This window comes from Nerophis ophidion, linkage group LG01 (assembly GCF_033978795.1).
Source record: "Nerophis ophidion isolate RoL-2023_Sa linkage group LG01, RoL_Noph_v1.0, whole genome shotgun sequence".
NCBI classification, from domain to species: Eukaryota; Metazoa; Chordata; class Actinopteri; order Syngnathiformes; family Syngnathidae; genus Nerophis; species Nerophis ophidion.
The window spans coordinates 38,437,745-38,456,234 of record NC_084611.1 but is presented as its reverse complement, the minus strand read 5'-3'; the positions used below and the strand labels follow the sequence as shown (position 1 = coordinate 38,456,234).

Genomic DNA, 18,490 nt, shown 5'->3' with positions numbered 1-18,490 from the left:
CATGATATTCTAATAATATGACCAGCACCTGTATATACACAGCCCAGCCCCCAGCCAAATAGTTTCAACACAATGCGCCCCCCTTGAGTCAAAATGTTTGGGGACCCCTGGTCTACACACATGCCTTTAATGCCACATGACGTGGGTTCGATTCTCAGCAGCGGCATCATTTAATGTCAGCAATTGTTTTACGAGAAGATTCGCTCCATACTTGGTGATAGTAAGCTGCTATAGTAGCTACAGCTTCCCCTGGGGTAGACCGACCGTTTTATGGGTTCCACCCTTGCCTATGTGCTGCCACCCCCGGAAAAAAAAAACAGTCTCGACACGCCGCTAAGTGCAATACCTTGAACTCCTATAAGTTCAATTACCTTTCAGTTTGAATTAATTATACAGAACGTACTGTTTAATACTGTTCCAACAGTCATATGTGTCCGGAGAGCCTGTTTGTCATCACCAAACATGGAAAATCTATCATCTCCCTCATTTTTTTTCTTCACTTGTGAGAGAAGAGGCGCTCAAATACGTGTGTATACGCCCACCGCTTTGTAGCCAAGCAGGCTTCACTGCACATCTTAGAATAGAGCCTAGAGTTCTGCATAATTGCACTATAGAGCTCGGGAAGGATAGAAAAGACGTTAACAAGATGACACCAGCCTGGGCTAAAAGCCTTAGTGCATATTGCAATCACACGGATATTAAACAATACAACACAAAACTTGATAGGTTAAACATAACGGACCCGTGTAATGCCCCCAGCATTTAACACATCAGCTATAACGAAGGACAAAGTTCTGACTTTAGAGGATCAGAGGATTTCACATTTATTTTCTGCTGGGAATGGATCCTAAGCCACCTGACAAAGACATGCACACTTTTGCGGAGCATCCAGACGGTCTCCCTGCCACCCTGGCAAGCTGAAACTAGCCTTTCAGTGCTCATGGCGGCTGTCAACAGCATGTCATACGAAGTGGAAAAATAGGGCTTTCAATCGGCGTGGCACCTACATAAAAAATGTCCATAAATTGGCTAAAATGAATGCATACTGCAGCCTGCAGACAAACCGGGAGCAAGTTTGCCAAAGCCCGTGGCGTCATTTAGTCACCCAATGAAAGGAAAGCTGTCAAAAAGCTCAGTCGCCAACCAGGAAGTGACCAACTGGTGTCCCTGTTGCATTTAATTAGAAACAAAATGTGATGACAGATAATGAAATGCACTATAAAATTTCTAGGCGGAGTCAAGGCGTTGAGGGGATACGGTTTGGTGGCTGCAGGATTAGGTCTCTGCTCTTTGCAGATGATGTGGTCCTGATGGCTTCATCTGGCCAGGATCTCCAGCCACAGTAAGAGTGGGAAAAAGCTCTGGCCCGGACGGCATAACCCCAAAGGTCGTGAAGATCTGTGATCTCAATGACATCATTCTAGAGTACTGCAACCTTGCTCTGCTGCACAATCGGCTGCCTGATATGTGGTCTCTATCAAACATCGTGCCTTTGCCCAAATCCGGAGACCTTTCGAAGCCAGACAACTACCGAGGCATCAGCCTGACCTGTATCACTGCGAAAGTCTACAACCGCATGATCCTAAACAGGGTCCGGCATGCAATTGATCCTCACCTGAGAGTAAATCAGAACGGCTTTCGAGAAGGACGAACAACTACAGCCCAGATCTTGGCACTTAGGAGATTGATTGAGGAGGTGAGGAAGGACAACCTGACTGCATTCCTATGCTTCATAGACTTCAAAAAGGCATTTGACTCAATACATTGAGGCACGATGGTGAAGATCTTGAAGGCATACAGTATTCCTCCGAACCTACTCCGAGCAACAGAGTCCATGTACGCAGGAACAAGGGCCAGGGTGGTGATCCGAGATGGCAACAGCGAGGAGTTTGACATCCTGGCTGGAGTTATACAACGGGATATACTAGCCCCCTTCCTCTTCATCATTGTCCTTGATCATGCGCTCAGGAAGGCAATAAATGGGCGAGAGCAGGAACTTTGCTTTACGCTGACACCAAGGAAGTCGAGTCGACAACCGGCAGTGGTCCTGACAGACCTTGACTATGTGGATGACATCAGTCTGCTCTCCAACAACGTGGAACAATCACAAGAACTACTACACAGGGTAGAGCTAGAGTGCGCCAAGGTTGGCCTTAGGCTAAATGCCAAGAAAACTGAGGTCATGACCTACAACGTTCCACCAGAACATCAACCTCTGGTAACAGCAGGAGGCATTGTGCTGAAAGAAGTTGAGGACTTCAAATACCTGGGCGCATGGGTCAACTCAACTGAGCAAGATCTAAAAGTGAGGAAGGCACTTGCATGGAGGGCCCTGAACGGCATGACCATTGTATGGAACTCCAACCTCCCCCGCCAAATCAAACTCAGTTTCTTCTACGCAACAGTTGAGTCTGTTCTCCTCTATGGCAACGAATGCTGGACCCTGAAGCCAACCCTGGAGAATTCTCTGGATGGTTGCTACACCAGGATGCTGCGTGCGGTGCATAACATCAACAAGAGCGGCACGTAACCAACAGAATCCTCTACAAGGGAATACCAAGGGTGAGTGAGAAGATTGCTGTAAGGAGAATGAAACTAGCAGGACACTGCCAAAAGCATCAGGAGCTGCCAGCCAGCAAATTGGTGCTGTGGGAACCAACACATGGGCATCGGTCAAGAGGACGTCCCACACTGACATACAGTGGGGCAAAAAAGTATTTAGTCAGCCACCGATTGTGCAAGTTTTCCCACTTAAAATGATGACAGAGGTCTGTAATTTTCATCATAGGTACACTTCAATTGTGAGAGACAGAATGTGGAAAAAAAAACAAAACAGGAATTCACATTGTAGAAATTTTAAAGAATTTATTTGTAAATTATGGTGAAAAATAAGTATTTGGTCAACCATTCAAAGCTCTCACTGATGGAAGGAGGTTTTGGCTCAAAATCTCACGATACATGGCCCCATTCATTCTTTCCTTAACACGGATCAATCGTCCTGTCCCCTTAGCAGAAAAACAGCCTCAAAGCATGATGTTTCCACCCCAATGCTTCATAGTAGGTATGGTGTTCTTGGGATTTAACTCAGTATTCTTCCTCCTCCAAACACGACGAGTTGAGTTTATACCAAAATGGATACATGGATGATACAGCAGAGGATTGGGAGAATGTCAAGTGGTCAGATGAAACCAAAATAGAACTTTTTGTTATAAACTCAACTTGTCATGTTTGGAGGAAGAAGAATACTGAGTTGCATCCCAAGAACACCACACCTACTGTGAAGCATGGGGGTGGAAACATCATGCTTTGAGGCTGTTTTTCTGCTAAGGGGACAGGACGATTGACCCGTGTTAAGGAAAGAATGAATTGGGCCATGTATCGTGAGATTTTGAGCCAAAACCTCCTTCCATCAGTGAGATCTTTGAATGGTTGACCAAATACTTATTTTCCACCATAATTTACAAATAAATTCTTTAAAATTCCCACAATGTGTATTCCTGGATTTTTTTTCACATTCTGTCTCTCACAGTTGAAGTGTACCTATGATGAAATTTACAGACCTCTGTCATCATTTTAAGTGGGAGAACTGGCACAATCGGTGGCTGACTAAATACTTTTTTGCCCCACTGTACGTGGACATACTCAAGAAGGATGCAGAAGCTCAGAGTACCAAGGAACTGGCCAAATGTATGGAGAATCGGGATGACTGGAAGCAACGATGGAAGGCTCGTCTAAGGACGACCTAGAGAGAAAATCAATGGTGTCTTGCATTATTGATATTTGAGGGATTTAATTGCTAAATAAAGGAACACTCCTGAAGGAATCAATAAATTAATATCTATCCATCTAAATACTGCATATTTCTGTTTTACTATAAAAAAACAAAGTTGTCTTTGACAGAAAAGGCATAAAACCTTATTTGTTTTACTTTATATCAACCTCAAGTTGATATAGAGATTTACTGTAAGCATTAAATAAAAAATAATAATAATAATTTGACTTATTTTTAACATTATAGTGACCAAGACCCTCCATGCTCCCCAGGAGCCCTAAGGATAAAAAAAAAAAATCCATATATTTTGTTATGGTTTGAAAATGAAAAATATCAAAATGGCCCCCGCATGCTTAAATTTTTCCGTGTGCGGCCCTCTGTGGAAAAAGTTTGGACACCCCTGATATAAATGTATTTTTGACTGACTTGTGGGAAACAGAGAAAATTAATCTGTGCCTGTTTGTGACGCCTATATGGTGAACAGGTGTGACATCTGCCGGATGACTTTATAAAAGCTCAGTCACCCCCTCATTTCCCCTCATTTTGGGCCTTGCTAAGATCATCAAATGTGAAGCTCACAAGCCTTACTGGCACATTTCTAGCGATTTTCTTTTTGTACTGCCAAGAAACACATATGGCATGTGTGAAAGAAATAATTTGCTGGTGCACACGCATGCTGCCTTGCGTTTGCACTTCAATACAGTTACTCCCCCCTGTGTTGAAAAGTCCATTTTACCCATAAAATCACAATTTGACGTAAATAGCAAGTGTGCTTCTGCGTGTGGGCGGAGTAATAATGTGAACTGTTTACTGTTTTTACTGCATGAGGAACTTTTTCCACATTAAGAAGTTGGATTGACATGCGGGGATATAGATTTTGTACTGTATTGTGCTTTTCAGGTATAATGGTAAAAAACTGTCTCCGTGTACACAGCGGCGTTTTAAAAAGTTATTAATTTAACTTTTTGAAAACGATACCGATAATTTTGAAACCGATACCGATAAGTTCAGATGTCACATTTTAAAGCATTTATCGGCCAATGATATCTCAAAACAGCAATTTGAAATTTGGGACATGCTCTCCCTGAGAGAACATGAGGAGGTTGAGGTGGGCAGGGCTGTGGGGTGGGGGGGTGTATATTGTGGCGTCCCGGAAGAGTTAATGCTGCCAGGGTTTCTGGGTATTTGTTTTGTTGTGTTACGGTGCGGATGTTCTCCCGAAATGTGTTTGTCATTCTTGTTTGGTGTGGGCTCACAGTGTGACAGTCTTAAAGTTGTTTATACAGCCACCCTCAGTGTGACCTGTATGGCCGTTGACCAAGTATGCCTTGCATTCACTTGTGTGTGTGTGAAAAGTAGTAGATATCATGTGATTGAGCCGTGTCTTTAACGTTTATTGAGACTCTGTACTTCTCCCTACGTCTGTGTACAAAGCGACGTTTTAAAAAGTCATAAATGTAACTTTTTGAAACCGCAAATTTTGAAACCGATACCGATAATTTCCGATATTACATTTTAAAGCATTTATCGGCCGATAATATCGGCAGTCCGATATTATCGGACATCCCTAATACTATATAAATCTATAAAACTTATATTTACCCATATTATTTGGTATGACGCAAGTCAAAATTGTCTGTTGATAAATGAACTCACGCAAAAACGAGGTAATCAATGTGGTCGGCCATTATTGATCATGTTCTTTTATCTACGTTTGAGTTTGAACGCTTACCTGTGAGATTTCTTACTTTTGAGGTATTTTGAATGCAACACAGGCGCCAAATATACACATTCAAGAAACTGTACTAGATTCAGGATTTACAGAAAGATATTCTGTATCTTTTTCCCAGTATAGGTGCGATATAGCTTGGTTGGTAGCAACTTGAGGGTTCCAGGTTCGATCCCCCGCTTCGCCATCCTGCTGTTGTGTCCTTGGGCAAGACACTTTACTCACCTGCTCCCAGTGCCACCCACACTGGTTTAAATGTAACTTAGATATTGGGTCTCACTATGTAAAAGTGCTTTAAGTCACTAGAGAAAAGCACTATATAAATATAATTCACTTCACTTCACTGTATAGTACTTACTCAGTTTAACAAAGCTCTAACTGTGGTTGTCCATTGACAGGAGCAGGCACTATGAGGTACTATTTCTAGTAGAGATGTCCGATAATGGCTTTTTTGCCGATATCCAATATTCCGGTATTGTCCAACTCTTAATTACCAATTTCGATATCAACCGATACCAATATATATACACTCGTGGAATTAACACATTATTATGCCTACTTTTGTTGTGATACCCCGCTGGATGCATTAAACAATGTAACAAGGTTTTCCAAAATAAATCAACTCAAGTTATGGAAAAAAAATGCCAACATGGCACTGCCATATTTATTATTGAAGTCACAAAGTGCATTATTTTTTTCAACATGCCTCAAAACAGCAGCTTGGAATTTGGGACATGCACTCCCTGAGAGAGCATGAGGAGGATGAGGGTAGCGGAGGGTTTATATTGTAGCGTCCCGGAAGAGTTAGTGCTGCAAGGGTTTCTGGGTATTTGTTCTGTTGTGTTACGGTACGGATGTTCTCCCGAAATGTGTTTTTCATTCTTGTTTGGTGTGGGTTCACAGTGTGGCGCATATTTGTGATAGTGTTAAAGTTGTTTATACTGCCATGCTCAGTGTAACCTTTATGGCTGTTGACCAAGTATGCATTGCATTCACTTGTGTGTGTGTGTGTGTGTGTGTGTGTGTGTGTGTGTGTGTGTGTGTGTGTGTGTGTGTGAGTGCGTGCGTGCGTGCGTGCGTGCGTGCGTGCGTGCGTGCGTGCGTGCGTGCGTGCGTGCGTGCGTGCGTGCGTGCGTGCGTGCGTGCGTGCGTGCGTGCGTGCGTGCGTGCGAAAACCCGTAGATATTATGTGATTGGGCCGGCACGCCAAGGCAGTGCCTTTAAGGTTTATTGGCGCTCTGTACTTCTCCCTACGTCCGTGTATACAGCGGTGTTTTAAAAAGTCATACATTTTACTTTTTAGATTTCCGTTATTACATTTTGAAGCATTTATCGGCCGATAATATCAGCAGTCCGATATTATCGGACATCTGTAATTTCTAGTACCTGGTCAGCCAGGGTTTGGTTGATGTCGCTACTATATTGGATCCACTTTGGACTTGATTCTCACGGTTACGTTAGATCCACTATGGATTGGACTTTCACAATATCATGTTAGATCAGCTCGACATCCATTGCTTTCGGTCCCTTGGGGGAGGGGGGGGGGGTGTCCTCTCCAAGGTTTCTCATAGTCATCATGGTCGACGTCCCACTGGGGTGAGTTTTTCCTTGCCCTTATGTGGGCCCTACGAGGATGTCGTTGTGGTTTGTGCAGCCCTTTGAGGCACTTATGATTTAGGGCTATATAAATAAACATTGATTGATTGATTGGCGCCAGCGCCCCCCGCGACCCCGAAAGGGAATAAGCGGTAGAAAATGGATGGATGATTGATTGATTGATGTTTTGCTTGAGCTCAGGAGTTTGATTGATTGATTGATTGATTGATTGATTAATTGATTGAGTGATTGAAAATGTTATTAGTAGATTTCTCAGTTCAGTACATATTCCGTACAATTGACCACTAAATGGTAACACCCGAATAAGTTTTTCAACTTGTTTAAGTCGGGGTCCACGTTAATCAATTCATGGTGGGGGAAGTGCTATCCGCCACAGTCCCCTCTAATTTAATTTTCCTGAAGAAATCAATAAAGTACTATCTCTATCTATCTATCTATCTATCTATCTATCTATCTATCTATCTATCTATCTATCTATCTATCTATCTATCTATCTATCTATCGCTTCATTGCATTGGACCGTTTTCTTGCTATCCTCAGTCTCCTCTTGGATAAAATGTGTCTCCTTAGCATTGGTATTATAAGAGAAAATAGGAGGCCCCTGTTTCATCTTTTAATGTGTTAGTGTGTCTACCAATCACTGTATTTTATGCTGCATCATACTAGCCGTATTAGATCAGTTTCTCTTGATGACTACTACAAACCCTGTTTCCATATGAGTTGGGAAATTGGGTTAGATGTAAATATAAACGGAATACAATAATTTGCAAATCCTTTTCAACCCATATTCAGTTGAATATGCTACAAAGACAACATATTTGATGTTCAAACTGATAAAAAAAATATTTTTTAAATAATCATTAACTTTAGAATTTGAAGTTGGGAAAGGTGGCAATAAGTACTAATAATGTTAAGGAATGCTCATCAAACACTTATTTGGAACATCCCACAGATGTGCAGGCTGATTGGGTATAAAAACAGCTTCCCAAAAAATGCTCAGTCTTTCACAAGAAAGGATGGGGCGAGGTACACCCCTTTGTCCACAACTGCGTGAGCAAATAGTCAAACAGTTTAAGAACAATTTTTCTCAAAGTGCAATTGCAAGAAATTTATGGATTTGAACATCTACGGTCCATAATATCATCAAAAGATTCAGAGAATCTGGAGAAAACACTCCACGTAAGCAGCATGGCCGGAAACCAGCATTGAATGACCGTGACCTTTGATCCCTCAGACGTCACTGTATGAAAAACCGACTTCAATCTCGAAAGGATATCACCACATGGGCTCAGGAACACTTCAGAAAACCACTGTCACTAAATACAGTTGGTCGCTACATCTGTAAGTGCTAGTTATAGCTCTGCTATGCAAAGCAGAGCCATTTATCAACAACATCCAGAAACGCCGCCGGCTTCTCTGGGCCCGAGATCATCTATTTGAAAATCCTTGTATTCCGTTTATATTTACATCGAACACAATTTCCCAACTCATATGGAAACGGGGTTTGTAATAACAAGACACTCAGTCTGGCCACATTGGAAAAGGGGCCAATTCTCTCGAAGGTATTATTGTAACCGACAGTTGTCTTTCTGGCTTCTGCAGAATGTGCGTATCGGAGTGCCCAAGCAGCTTCTTCCGGGACGACAGGAGGCGCTGCAAGAAGTGCTCGTCCCTGTGCGAGACCTGCGTTGGTAGCCGTAGCGACCAGTGCACCACCTGCAGGTCTGGCTTCCACCTCAACGAGGGCTCCAACACGTGCGTGGCCACCTGCGGCGACAGCTTCTACCTCGACCTTGGTACGAAAAACATTTTCAAAATCCTTGCTTTTTTGGGGGGCTACGGCATCAAAATTCTTCCACTGACACACGATGAATGCCAGAATGATGCACACTGTAAATGCTGAAATTAGCGCTCTATGCAATTACCACAGTCTGAAATTTGAGAATTAATGACCTCTATTTTTTTCTTGCCAGTTTAAGTATATAATATAATTACTATAATTACAACATACGGCTGGGCGATATATCGATATACTTGATATATCGATATACTCGATATATCGCGGGTTTGTCTCTGTGTGCGATATAGAAAATGACTATATCGTGATATTCGAGTATACGTTCTCACGCAGTTGCTCTTAGCTGCTGGCATTACACTACAGGCGTTTCTCACTCTTTCTTGTCTCTCCTCACAGAGACGTAAAACAAGCGCACCTTCTTACATACCGTATTTTTCGGAGTATAAGTCGCTCCGGAGTATAAGTCCCTCCGGCCGAAAAATGCATAATAAAGAAGGAAAAAAACATATATACGTCGCACTGGAGTATAAGTCGCATTTTTGGGGGAAATTTATTTGATAAAATCCAACACCAAGAATAGACATTTGAAAGGCAATTTAAAATAAATAAAGAATAGTGAACAAAAGGCTGAATAAGTGTACGTTATATGATGCATAAATAACCAACTGAGAAGGTGCCTGGTATGTTAACGTAACATACAGTATTATGGTAAGAGTCATTCAAGTAACTATAACATATACAACATGCTATACGTTTACCAAACAATCTGTCACTCCTAATCGCTAAATCCCATGAAATCTTATACGTCTAGTCTCTTACGTGAATTAGCTAAATAATATTATTTGATATTTTACGGTAACGTGTTAATAATTTCACACATAAATCGCTCCTGAGTATAAGTCGCACCCCTGACCAAACTATGAAAAACCTGCGACTTATAGTCCGTAAAATACGGTACGTCACATACGTATACGCCATCGCGGAGCAGAGAGGTAGCGGCATGGGTAACGTTAGCTGTGGTGTGAGTGGTAATACGAGAGAAAGAATCTGGTAACAAATGAAGGAAGAATTAATTCCCAAGAAAAACAGCATGGGGTCCATCGTCATGCGGTGGTTTGGCTTCAAGCGGGAATATGTCGAACAGACAACTGTCATTTTTCAAGTGTGGACCAAAAGCCTTGCTACAAAAAGTAGCATTATGGCTAAAATGTAGCATCATTTGAAAAGTCACTTGCTAGAGAATGAATAGTGCTTACTCCGCATTTCAACATCTCCTTTCGGTGCCACACCATAAAACAAGCGTACCTTCTTACATACGTCACATATGTATACGCCCTCGCGAAGCAGAGAGGTAGTGGCATGGGTAACGTTAGCTATGGTGCGAGTGGTAATACGAGAGAAAGAAGGTGCGAATCTGGTAACAAATGTAGGAAGAATTAATTCTCAAGAAAAACAGCAGGGGGTCCATCGTCATGCGGTGGTTTGGCTTCAAGCAAGAATATGTGGAACAGACAACCGTAATTTGTCAAGTGTGGGGCAATAGTGTTGCTACGAAAAGTAGTATTACTGCTAATATGTAGCATCATTTAAAAACTCACCTGCTAGAGAATGAAGAGTGTTTACTCCGCATATCAACATCTCCATTAGGTGCCACGCCATAAAACAAGTGCACCTTCTTACATACGTCACACGCCCTGCCTGGGCAGAGAGGTAGCTACATGGGTAACATTAGATGTGATGCAAACGGTGCGTTGCGAGTGCTAATACGAGAGAGAGAAGGTGCAAATCTGGTAAGAAATGGAGGAATAATTAACTCACAAGAAAAACAGCACAGGGTCCATCGTCTGGCGGTGGTTTGGCTTCAAGCGGGAATATGTTGAACAATTATGCGGCAAAAGCGTTGCTGCAAAAAGTAGCAGCACTGCTAATTTGTAGCAACATTTGAAAAGTCTCCCACTAGAGAAGGAAGAGTGCTTGAAACTCTGCATTTCAATATCTCCGTTCTGTGCCACACCAACAAAATGCAGAGGCAACCATTTCCACATAAACACCGTATGAAATCACCTCCCTACTCACGACTCACTAGTGAGAAATTCCACAAAGTAACCAAAATTAGGACGAAAAAAATTATTAGTAACCCAAATGTCCCGTTGTGGGAATATTTCAGCTTCAGTTCGTTTGAGCAACATAAGCCTATAAACACGGACGAACAGGATAATGCATTTATCATTTGTTTTCAAAACGGCACCCAGAATTTTACTGTGGGACCCCATTTTTATGATTTGATGGGGTCCCTGGGACCCCATTTTGAAAATTCCTGATACACTGATCCAATGATGATATGGGATGATATTTGATTAGTATTAGAACCGACCCGCAGACCACAGCATCCTGCTGCTGTTTTGCACGCACCAATACTCCATCAGTGTATCAGGAATTTTCAAAATGGGGTCCCAGGGACCCCATCAAGTCATAAAAATGGGGTCCCACAGTAAAATTCTGGGTGCCGTTTTGAAAACAAATGATAAATGCATTATCCTGTTCGTCCGTGTTTATAGGCTTATGTTGCTCAAACGAACTGAAGCTGAAATATTCCCACAGCGGGACATTTGGGTTACTAATAATTTTTTTCGTCCTAATTTTGGTTACTTTGTGGAATTTCTCACTAGTGAGTCGTGAGTAGGGAGGTGATTTCATACGGTGTTTATGTGGAAATGGTTGCCTCTGCATTTTGTTGGTGTGGCACCGAACGGAGATATTGAAATGCAGAGTTTCAAGCAGTCCATAGTGTTGGATCCACTATGGACTGGACTTTAACAATATCATGTTAGACCCGCTCGACATCCATTACTTTCGGTCTCCTCTGGGGGTGGGGAATTGCCCACATATGCTGTCCTCTCCAAGGTCTCTCATAGTCATTGTCATCAACGCCCCACTGGGATGAGTTTTTCCTTGCCCTCATGTGGGCTCTGTACAACGGGTGTCAATGTGGCTTGTGCAGCCCTTTGAGACACTTGTGATTTAGGGCTATATAAATAAACATTGATTGATCCCGGGGGCCATACATAAGTCATTTGCGGGCCGGATTTTCCCCCGCAGGCCTTGACTTTGACACCCCAGATGTAGACGATACCTCTGAGTCTGTCTTCATAAAGCCAAATATTTTGTTGAGTAAATTATTGCATATTGTTTCAATGTGTGTCACCTACAGACAAGAATATGTTGATTGACAGTCTAAACATAATCTGTATTCCTTTACTTGCTATTTTTCCAGATTTATGCATTTATATGTCTAAAATATTAAGATCGCAAATCGAATCGATATTAGATTTTTCCCTGCAGCCCTATCTCCCATTGTTTCCGATTTCGCACATTCCAAACATAACACGGAGCCGCTATTTTGTTTTACAAACCCTGTTTCCATATGAGTTGGGAAATTGTGTTGGATGTAAATATAAACGGAATACAATGATTGGCAAATCCTTTTCATCCCATATTCAGTTGCATGCACTACAAAGACAAGATATTTGATGTTCAAACTCTTACTTTATTATTATTTTTTTTTTGCAAATAATAATTAACTTAGAATTTCATGGCTGCAATACGTGCCAAAGTAGTTGGGAAAGGGCATGTTCATCACTGTGTTACATCACCTCTTTTAACAACACTCAATAAACGTTTGGGAACTGAGGAAACTAATTGTTGAAGCTTTGAAAGTGGAATTCTTTCCCATTCTTGTTTTATGTAGAGCTTCAGTCGTTCAACAGTCCGGTGTCTCCGCTGTTGTATTTTACGCTTCATAATGCGCCACACATTTTTGATGGGAGACAGGTCTGGACTGCAGGCGGGCCAGGAAAGTACCCGCACTCTTTTTTTTTTACGAAGCCACGCTGTTGTAAGACATGCTGAATATGGCTTGGCATTGTCTTGTTGAAATAAGCAGGGGCGTCCATGAAAAAGACGGCGCTTGGATGGCAGCATATGTTGTTCCAAAACCTGTATGTACCTTTCAGTATTAATGGGGCCTTCACAGATGTGGGCTTTTGAACTTTGCGTTGATAACAGTCTGGATGGTTCGCTTCCTCTTTGGTCCGGATGACACAATGTTGAATATTTCCAAAAACAATTTGAAATGTGGACTCGTCAGACCACAGACCACTTTTCCACTTTGCATTGGTCCATCTTAGATGATCTGGAGCCCAGAGAAGCCGGCGGCGTTCTGGATGTTGTTGATAATTGGCTTTTGCTTTGCATAGTAGAGCTTTAACTTGCACTTACAGATGTAGCAACAAACTGTATTTACTGACAGTGGTTTTCTGAAGTGTTCCTGAGCCCATGTGGTGATATCCTTTAGAGTTTGATGTCGGTTTTTGATACAGTGCCGTCTAACGAATCGAAGGTCTCGGTCTTTTAATGTTGGTTTCCGGCCATGCCGCTTACGTGGTGTGATTTCTCCAGATTCTCTGAACCTTTTGATGATATTATGGACCGTAGATGTTGAAATCCCTAAATTTCTTGCAATTGCACTTTGAGAAATGTTTTTCTTAAACTGTTTGATTATTTGCTCACGCAGTTGTGGACAAAGGGGTGTACCTCGCCCCATCCTTTCTTGTGAAAGACTGAGCATTTTTTGGGAAGCTGTTATTATACCCAATCATAGCACCCACCTGTTCCCAATTAGCCTGCACACTTGTGGGATGTTTCAAATAAGTGTTTGATGAGCATTCCTCAACTTTATCAGTATTTATTGCCACCTTTCCCAACTTTTTTGTCACGTTTTGCTGGCATCAAATTCTAAAGTTAATGATTATTTGAAAAAAAAATGGTAATGAGTTAGAACATCAAATATGTTGTCTTTGTAGCATATTCAACTGAATATGAGTTGAAAGTGATTTGCAAATCATTGTATTCCATTTATATTTACATCTAACCCAATTTCCCAACTCATGTGGAAACGGGCTTTGTAATATATAACGTCTCGTTCTTTAAGGCGAGCGTCTCGTTCACACTTCACGGACTGTATATACTAGATGGAAAAAAAAAAAAAAGAACAATCAGCTGTGATAAAAGTGGAAAAACAGCGAAACAGAAAAGTATGCTAATCTAATAATTTGTTGGTCCACAGCCCATTGAGCCTCCTGGCAGCGAACGGGGCTATCTTCTGATCCAAGTTCAATCATAACATTTCCCCAGGCCATGTTGTAGATAGTTTTTTTTTTTTCCTCCCCCACTTTTTGAGGCGCTGGCATTGCTGAGCGCCGTGTTGCGGTAAATGACTTTATATTCTTTGTCACACTGACAGCAAGATGAAAGATATCCGTCTGGCCCACAGTGTCAGGCCTAATTGCTGGACGAGACCTTGCTTTTTCTCCCAATAAAACACATGTTCCAATGATCAATGATAATTCTGGGTTTGATCTATCCATCTAGTATCCATTCATATTCATCAGAATAATCAAAATACAGTGGTACCTCGGGATACCATTGGTTCTCTTCAACTTGGAAAAAGTGATATTGTGATACAGCGTATTGAAATGAATTTAAATCAATTTAATGTGTTTGCCCGCCACATCCCCCCTAAAATACCACAATTATAACATCCATCCATCCATTTCTTACCGCTTGTCCCTTTCGGGGATGCGGGGGGTGCTGGAGCCTTTCGGGCGGAAGGCGGCGTACACCCTGGATAAGTCGCCTCCTCATCGCAGGGCCAACACAGATAGACAGACAACATTCACACTCACATTCACACACTATACTGCAAAAAGTCAGTGTTCAAAAACAAGAAAGAAAAATACAAAAATGAGGGGTATTTTATTTGAACTAAGCAAAATTATCTGCCAATAGAACAAGAAAATTCGGCTTGTCAAGACTTTCCAAAACAAATAAAATCCGCTAACTTCAATGAACCCCAAAATACCTAAGATAAGTATATTCTCATTAATAACAAGTGCACTTTTCTTGATAAAAAAACAAATATGAGACTTTTTTTCTCAATATGTTGAAAAATATTCTTAAATTAAGTAAATGCTAGTGCCATTATCTTGACATAATGATATGCACTGGGCATTACATTTATTGAAACCAGCAAACTTTTACTAAAAACTAGTTTGTTTTTTTTAATGGTAAGGAAACAAGGCAACCGCTTCTTACTCTCGGGGTCTCCTAGCCGCTCAGGCAAATCATATGGTCTAAAAATGCATTTTTCCATCGACAACATGACATCATCTTTCCGTCTATTACTGTGCAAGGATATGTATGTATATATATATATATATATATATATATATATATATATATATATATATATATATTTATTTATTATATATTTTTTTATTTTTTCATGTATTTTTTTTTTTTTTTTTACAGTCCGGCCCCAGGCTAATTGTTTTTATTGTAATTTTGAAGAAATTATCAGAATGTGCATGAACTATTTCTGTTCAAAATTGTTTGAAATGTCAAATGTTTAAATATTAACTGTCAGTTTACTGTACTGTGCCAACAGTACTACTCTAAGAGTACATCCTTTCTATTGTTTCATTGAAAATAAAACAGCAAAGTCCATTTGGCTGTCATCTGTTTTAATTATGAAACACAATTGTGTCAAAGTCATGATTTTTTATTTCATGCTGAAGTAAGAAATTAATACTTTGAAAAAAGCAGTTTTATACTTGTGAGTGTTGATGACACAGCTTTGCAACAGTTGATATTCTAGTTTCAAGCATGTTTTACTCAATATAGGTCATCAAATCTCAGCAACAAGCTGTAATATCTTACTGAGATCATTTAGGACCAAAACACTTAAAACAAATAAAACACTCTAACATAAAATCTGCTTAGTGAGAAGAATTATCTTATCAGACAGAAAATAAGCAAATATCACCCTTATTTGAGATATATAATCTTACTTAGATTTCAGTTTTTGCATTGTATTGAGTAGGACGCATGTTTTGATCGGATCTAACGGGGTTCTGTGCACTTCAAAAAGTCAGTGTTCAAAAACAAGGAAAAAAAAATTGGGGTTATTTCATTTGAACTTAGCAAAATTATCTGCCAATAGAACAGGAAAATTTGGCTTGTCAAGACTTTCCAAAACAAGTAAAATTAGCTAACCTCAATGAACCCAAAAATACCTTAAAATAAGTATATTCTCATTAATAACAACTGTATAACAACTATATGAGTATTTTCTATTGTTTCATTAAAAATAAAACAGCAAAAGTCCATTTGTTTTAATATGAGAAGTTGAAAATTCGCTAAAAGTCCCAAAAATATTCATAATACCTACCCAGGTTCGGTTACCACAAGTCCGACCGCCGGCCAGGATGCCCAAAATGTCCAAAACGTGCCCAGCAAAGTCCCATGGGAAGGCGGGGAGAAAAGTGACAAAAGTCGGTAAAATGTTCACAAATCACACCCGGGTTCGAGTGCCACAAAAGTCTTAAGACTGGTGGCACTCCATATGGGACTGAACCTGGGTAGGTATTTTGAAAATTTTTGTGACTTTTGACGACTTTTCCAACTTTTATCCACCCCACCCTGTGGGACTCGGCTGGGCGTGTTATGGACATTTTGGGCATCCCGGGACTTGCATGGCCGGCGGCAGAACTTGTGGGACTAGAACCTGGGTAGGTATTTTGAAAATTTTGGGGGACTTTTGACGACTTTTCTCACTTTTCTCCCCCACTTCCCATGGGACTTTGCTGGGTGCGTTTTGGACATTTTTTGCAACCTGGGACTTGTGCGGCCAGCGGCGGGACTCGTAGGACTGGAACCCGGGGAGGTATATTGGACAAAATTGGGATTTTTGACCATTTTGGCCGTGTTTTCCCCTCTTCTTCCCCGCCTTCCTGTCCACCATTGCTGGGTGTGTTTTGGACATTTGGACAAAAATAATTTCAAGCATGTTTTACTCAATATAGGTCATAAAATCTCAGCAACAAGCTGTAATATCTTACTGAGGTTATTTAGGACCAAAATCCTTAAAACAAGTAAAACACTTTAACATAAAATCTGCTCAATGAGAAGAATGATCTTATCAGACAGAAAATAAGCAAATATCACCCTTATTTGAGATATTTCATCTTACTTAGATTTCAGTTTTTGCAGTGTGGGATTTGCCATGCCAACTGAGAGTGGGTCGGCTCGTAACCTAAAGCATAACACTTGGCCAAGAAACAGTTTGTATCCCGAAAAACTTGTAAAATGGGCCACTCCTATCCCGAGGTACCACCAGACTGCCTTTACTTAAAAACAAATATCCTAATTCTCTGCGTCCAAAGGAATACAATGTTTTATTTCTGGCGCTTGCGTCCTCACAGGAAGAAGTGTCCATGTGCTTTGTGTCACAGCGTGTTCATCCCTTTTTTTTTTTGTCTTCAGCTGCATTCCTGCAGTCCTCTGCTTCTTCATCCCCCAGCTGTTTAGCCTGTCCTCCACTTTTCCACTCTTTCCTCCTCTTCACATTTCTCCCACTAATGCTTCCTGCTGTTTTGCCTATTTCGCTGCTTCTTCAACTCCCTCCTCCGCCTATCCATATTATTATTTTTCTTTCTCTCTCCGTGTGACATTTGTCATCTCGTCTCTTTCAGATTCCAACATTTGCAGGAGGTGTCCAGAGAACTGCAAGAAGTGCGCCGCCTCTAATATCTGCACGGAATGCAAACCAGGGACCAGGTGAGCGAGACAGATGCACCCCACCAACCATATGCATAACATAACTTCAGGTAGTCTCATTTTGACATGTCTCATTATTTATGTTATTATCCTTACAGTAGGGCTGGGCGATATGGCCTTTTTTTAATACCTTGATATTTTTAGGCCATATCACGATACACGATATATATCTCCATATTTTGCGTTAGTTAGCCTTGAATGATCACTTGATGCATATAATCACAGCAGTATGATGATTCTATGTGTTTACATTAAAACATTCTTCTTCATACTGCAATGATATATGCTCATTTTAAACTTTCATGCAGAGAGGGAAATCACACCTAAGTCAATTGACTAAAACTGTATTTATTAAACAGTTATTAAGCAGTGGCACAAACATTCATGTCATTTCAAAACAGAAAGTGCAAGATTGTCAGAGACATTTTAAACCACGCTATTATTGCACTTTTGTGCATGATGTCACTAAGATGACACGTCAAAACAACACTAAATTAAAGTGCACTTTTTGTACAGAACGCCACTACAATAGTTTTAAAAAAAATAAAGTGCACTTTTGTGCACGATGTCACAAGATATTTAAAAAACTGTCAAATAAAAATGAGCTGCATAATAGGAAATCAAACAATGTATGTCCTTAGTTCTGTGGTAGGTTCCTACGGACGTTATCTCCTTCTGCTGTTGATTTTTTTTTTCATACGGTGTTAATCTGGAAATGGTTGCTTCTGCATTTTGTGGGTGTGGCACCGAACAGAGTTGTCGACATGCGGAGTTTCAAGCACTCTTCATTCTCTAACGGGTGACTTTTCAAACGATGCTACACATTAGCAGTGCTGCTACTTTTTGTAGCAACGCTTTTGCAGCATACTGTAATTGTTGAACATATTCCCACTTGAAG

At 40.8% G+C, this 18,490-nt stretch overlaps 1 protein-coding gene across 4 annotated transcripts in view; it reads left to right on the top strand.

The window, feature by feature from the left end:
- pcsk5b (proprotein convertase subtilisin/kexin type 5b) overlaps positions 1-18,490 on the top strand; it is a 305,406-nt gene that overhangs the window by 190,557 nt on the left and 96,359 nt on the right. For all 4 annotated transcript variants that reach the window (XM_061902184.1, XM_061902182.1, XM_061902180.1 and 1 more), the window contains exons 16-17: positions 8,721-8,914; positions 17,508-17,592. In XM_061902184.1, the coding sequence (XP_061758168.1) occupies positions 8,721-8,914; positions 17,508-17,592 (279 nt within the window). The remainder of the gene's footprint in view (positions 1-8,720; positions 8,915-17,507; positions 17,593-18,490) is intronic.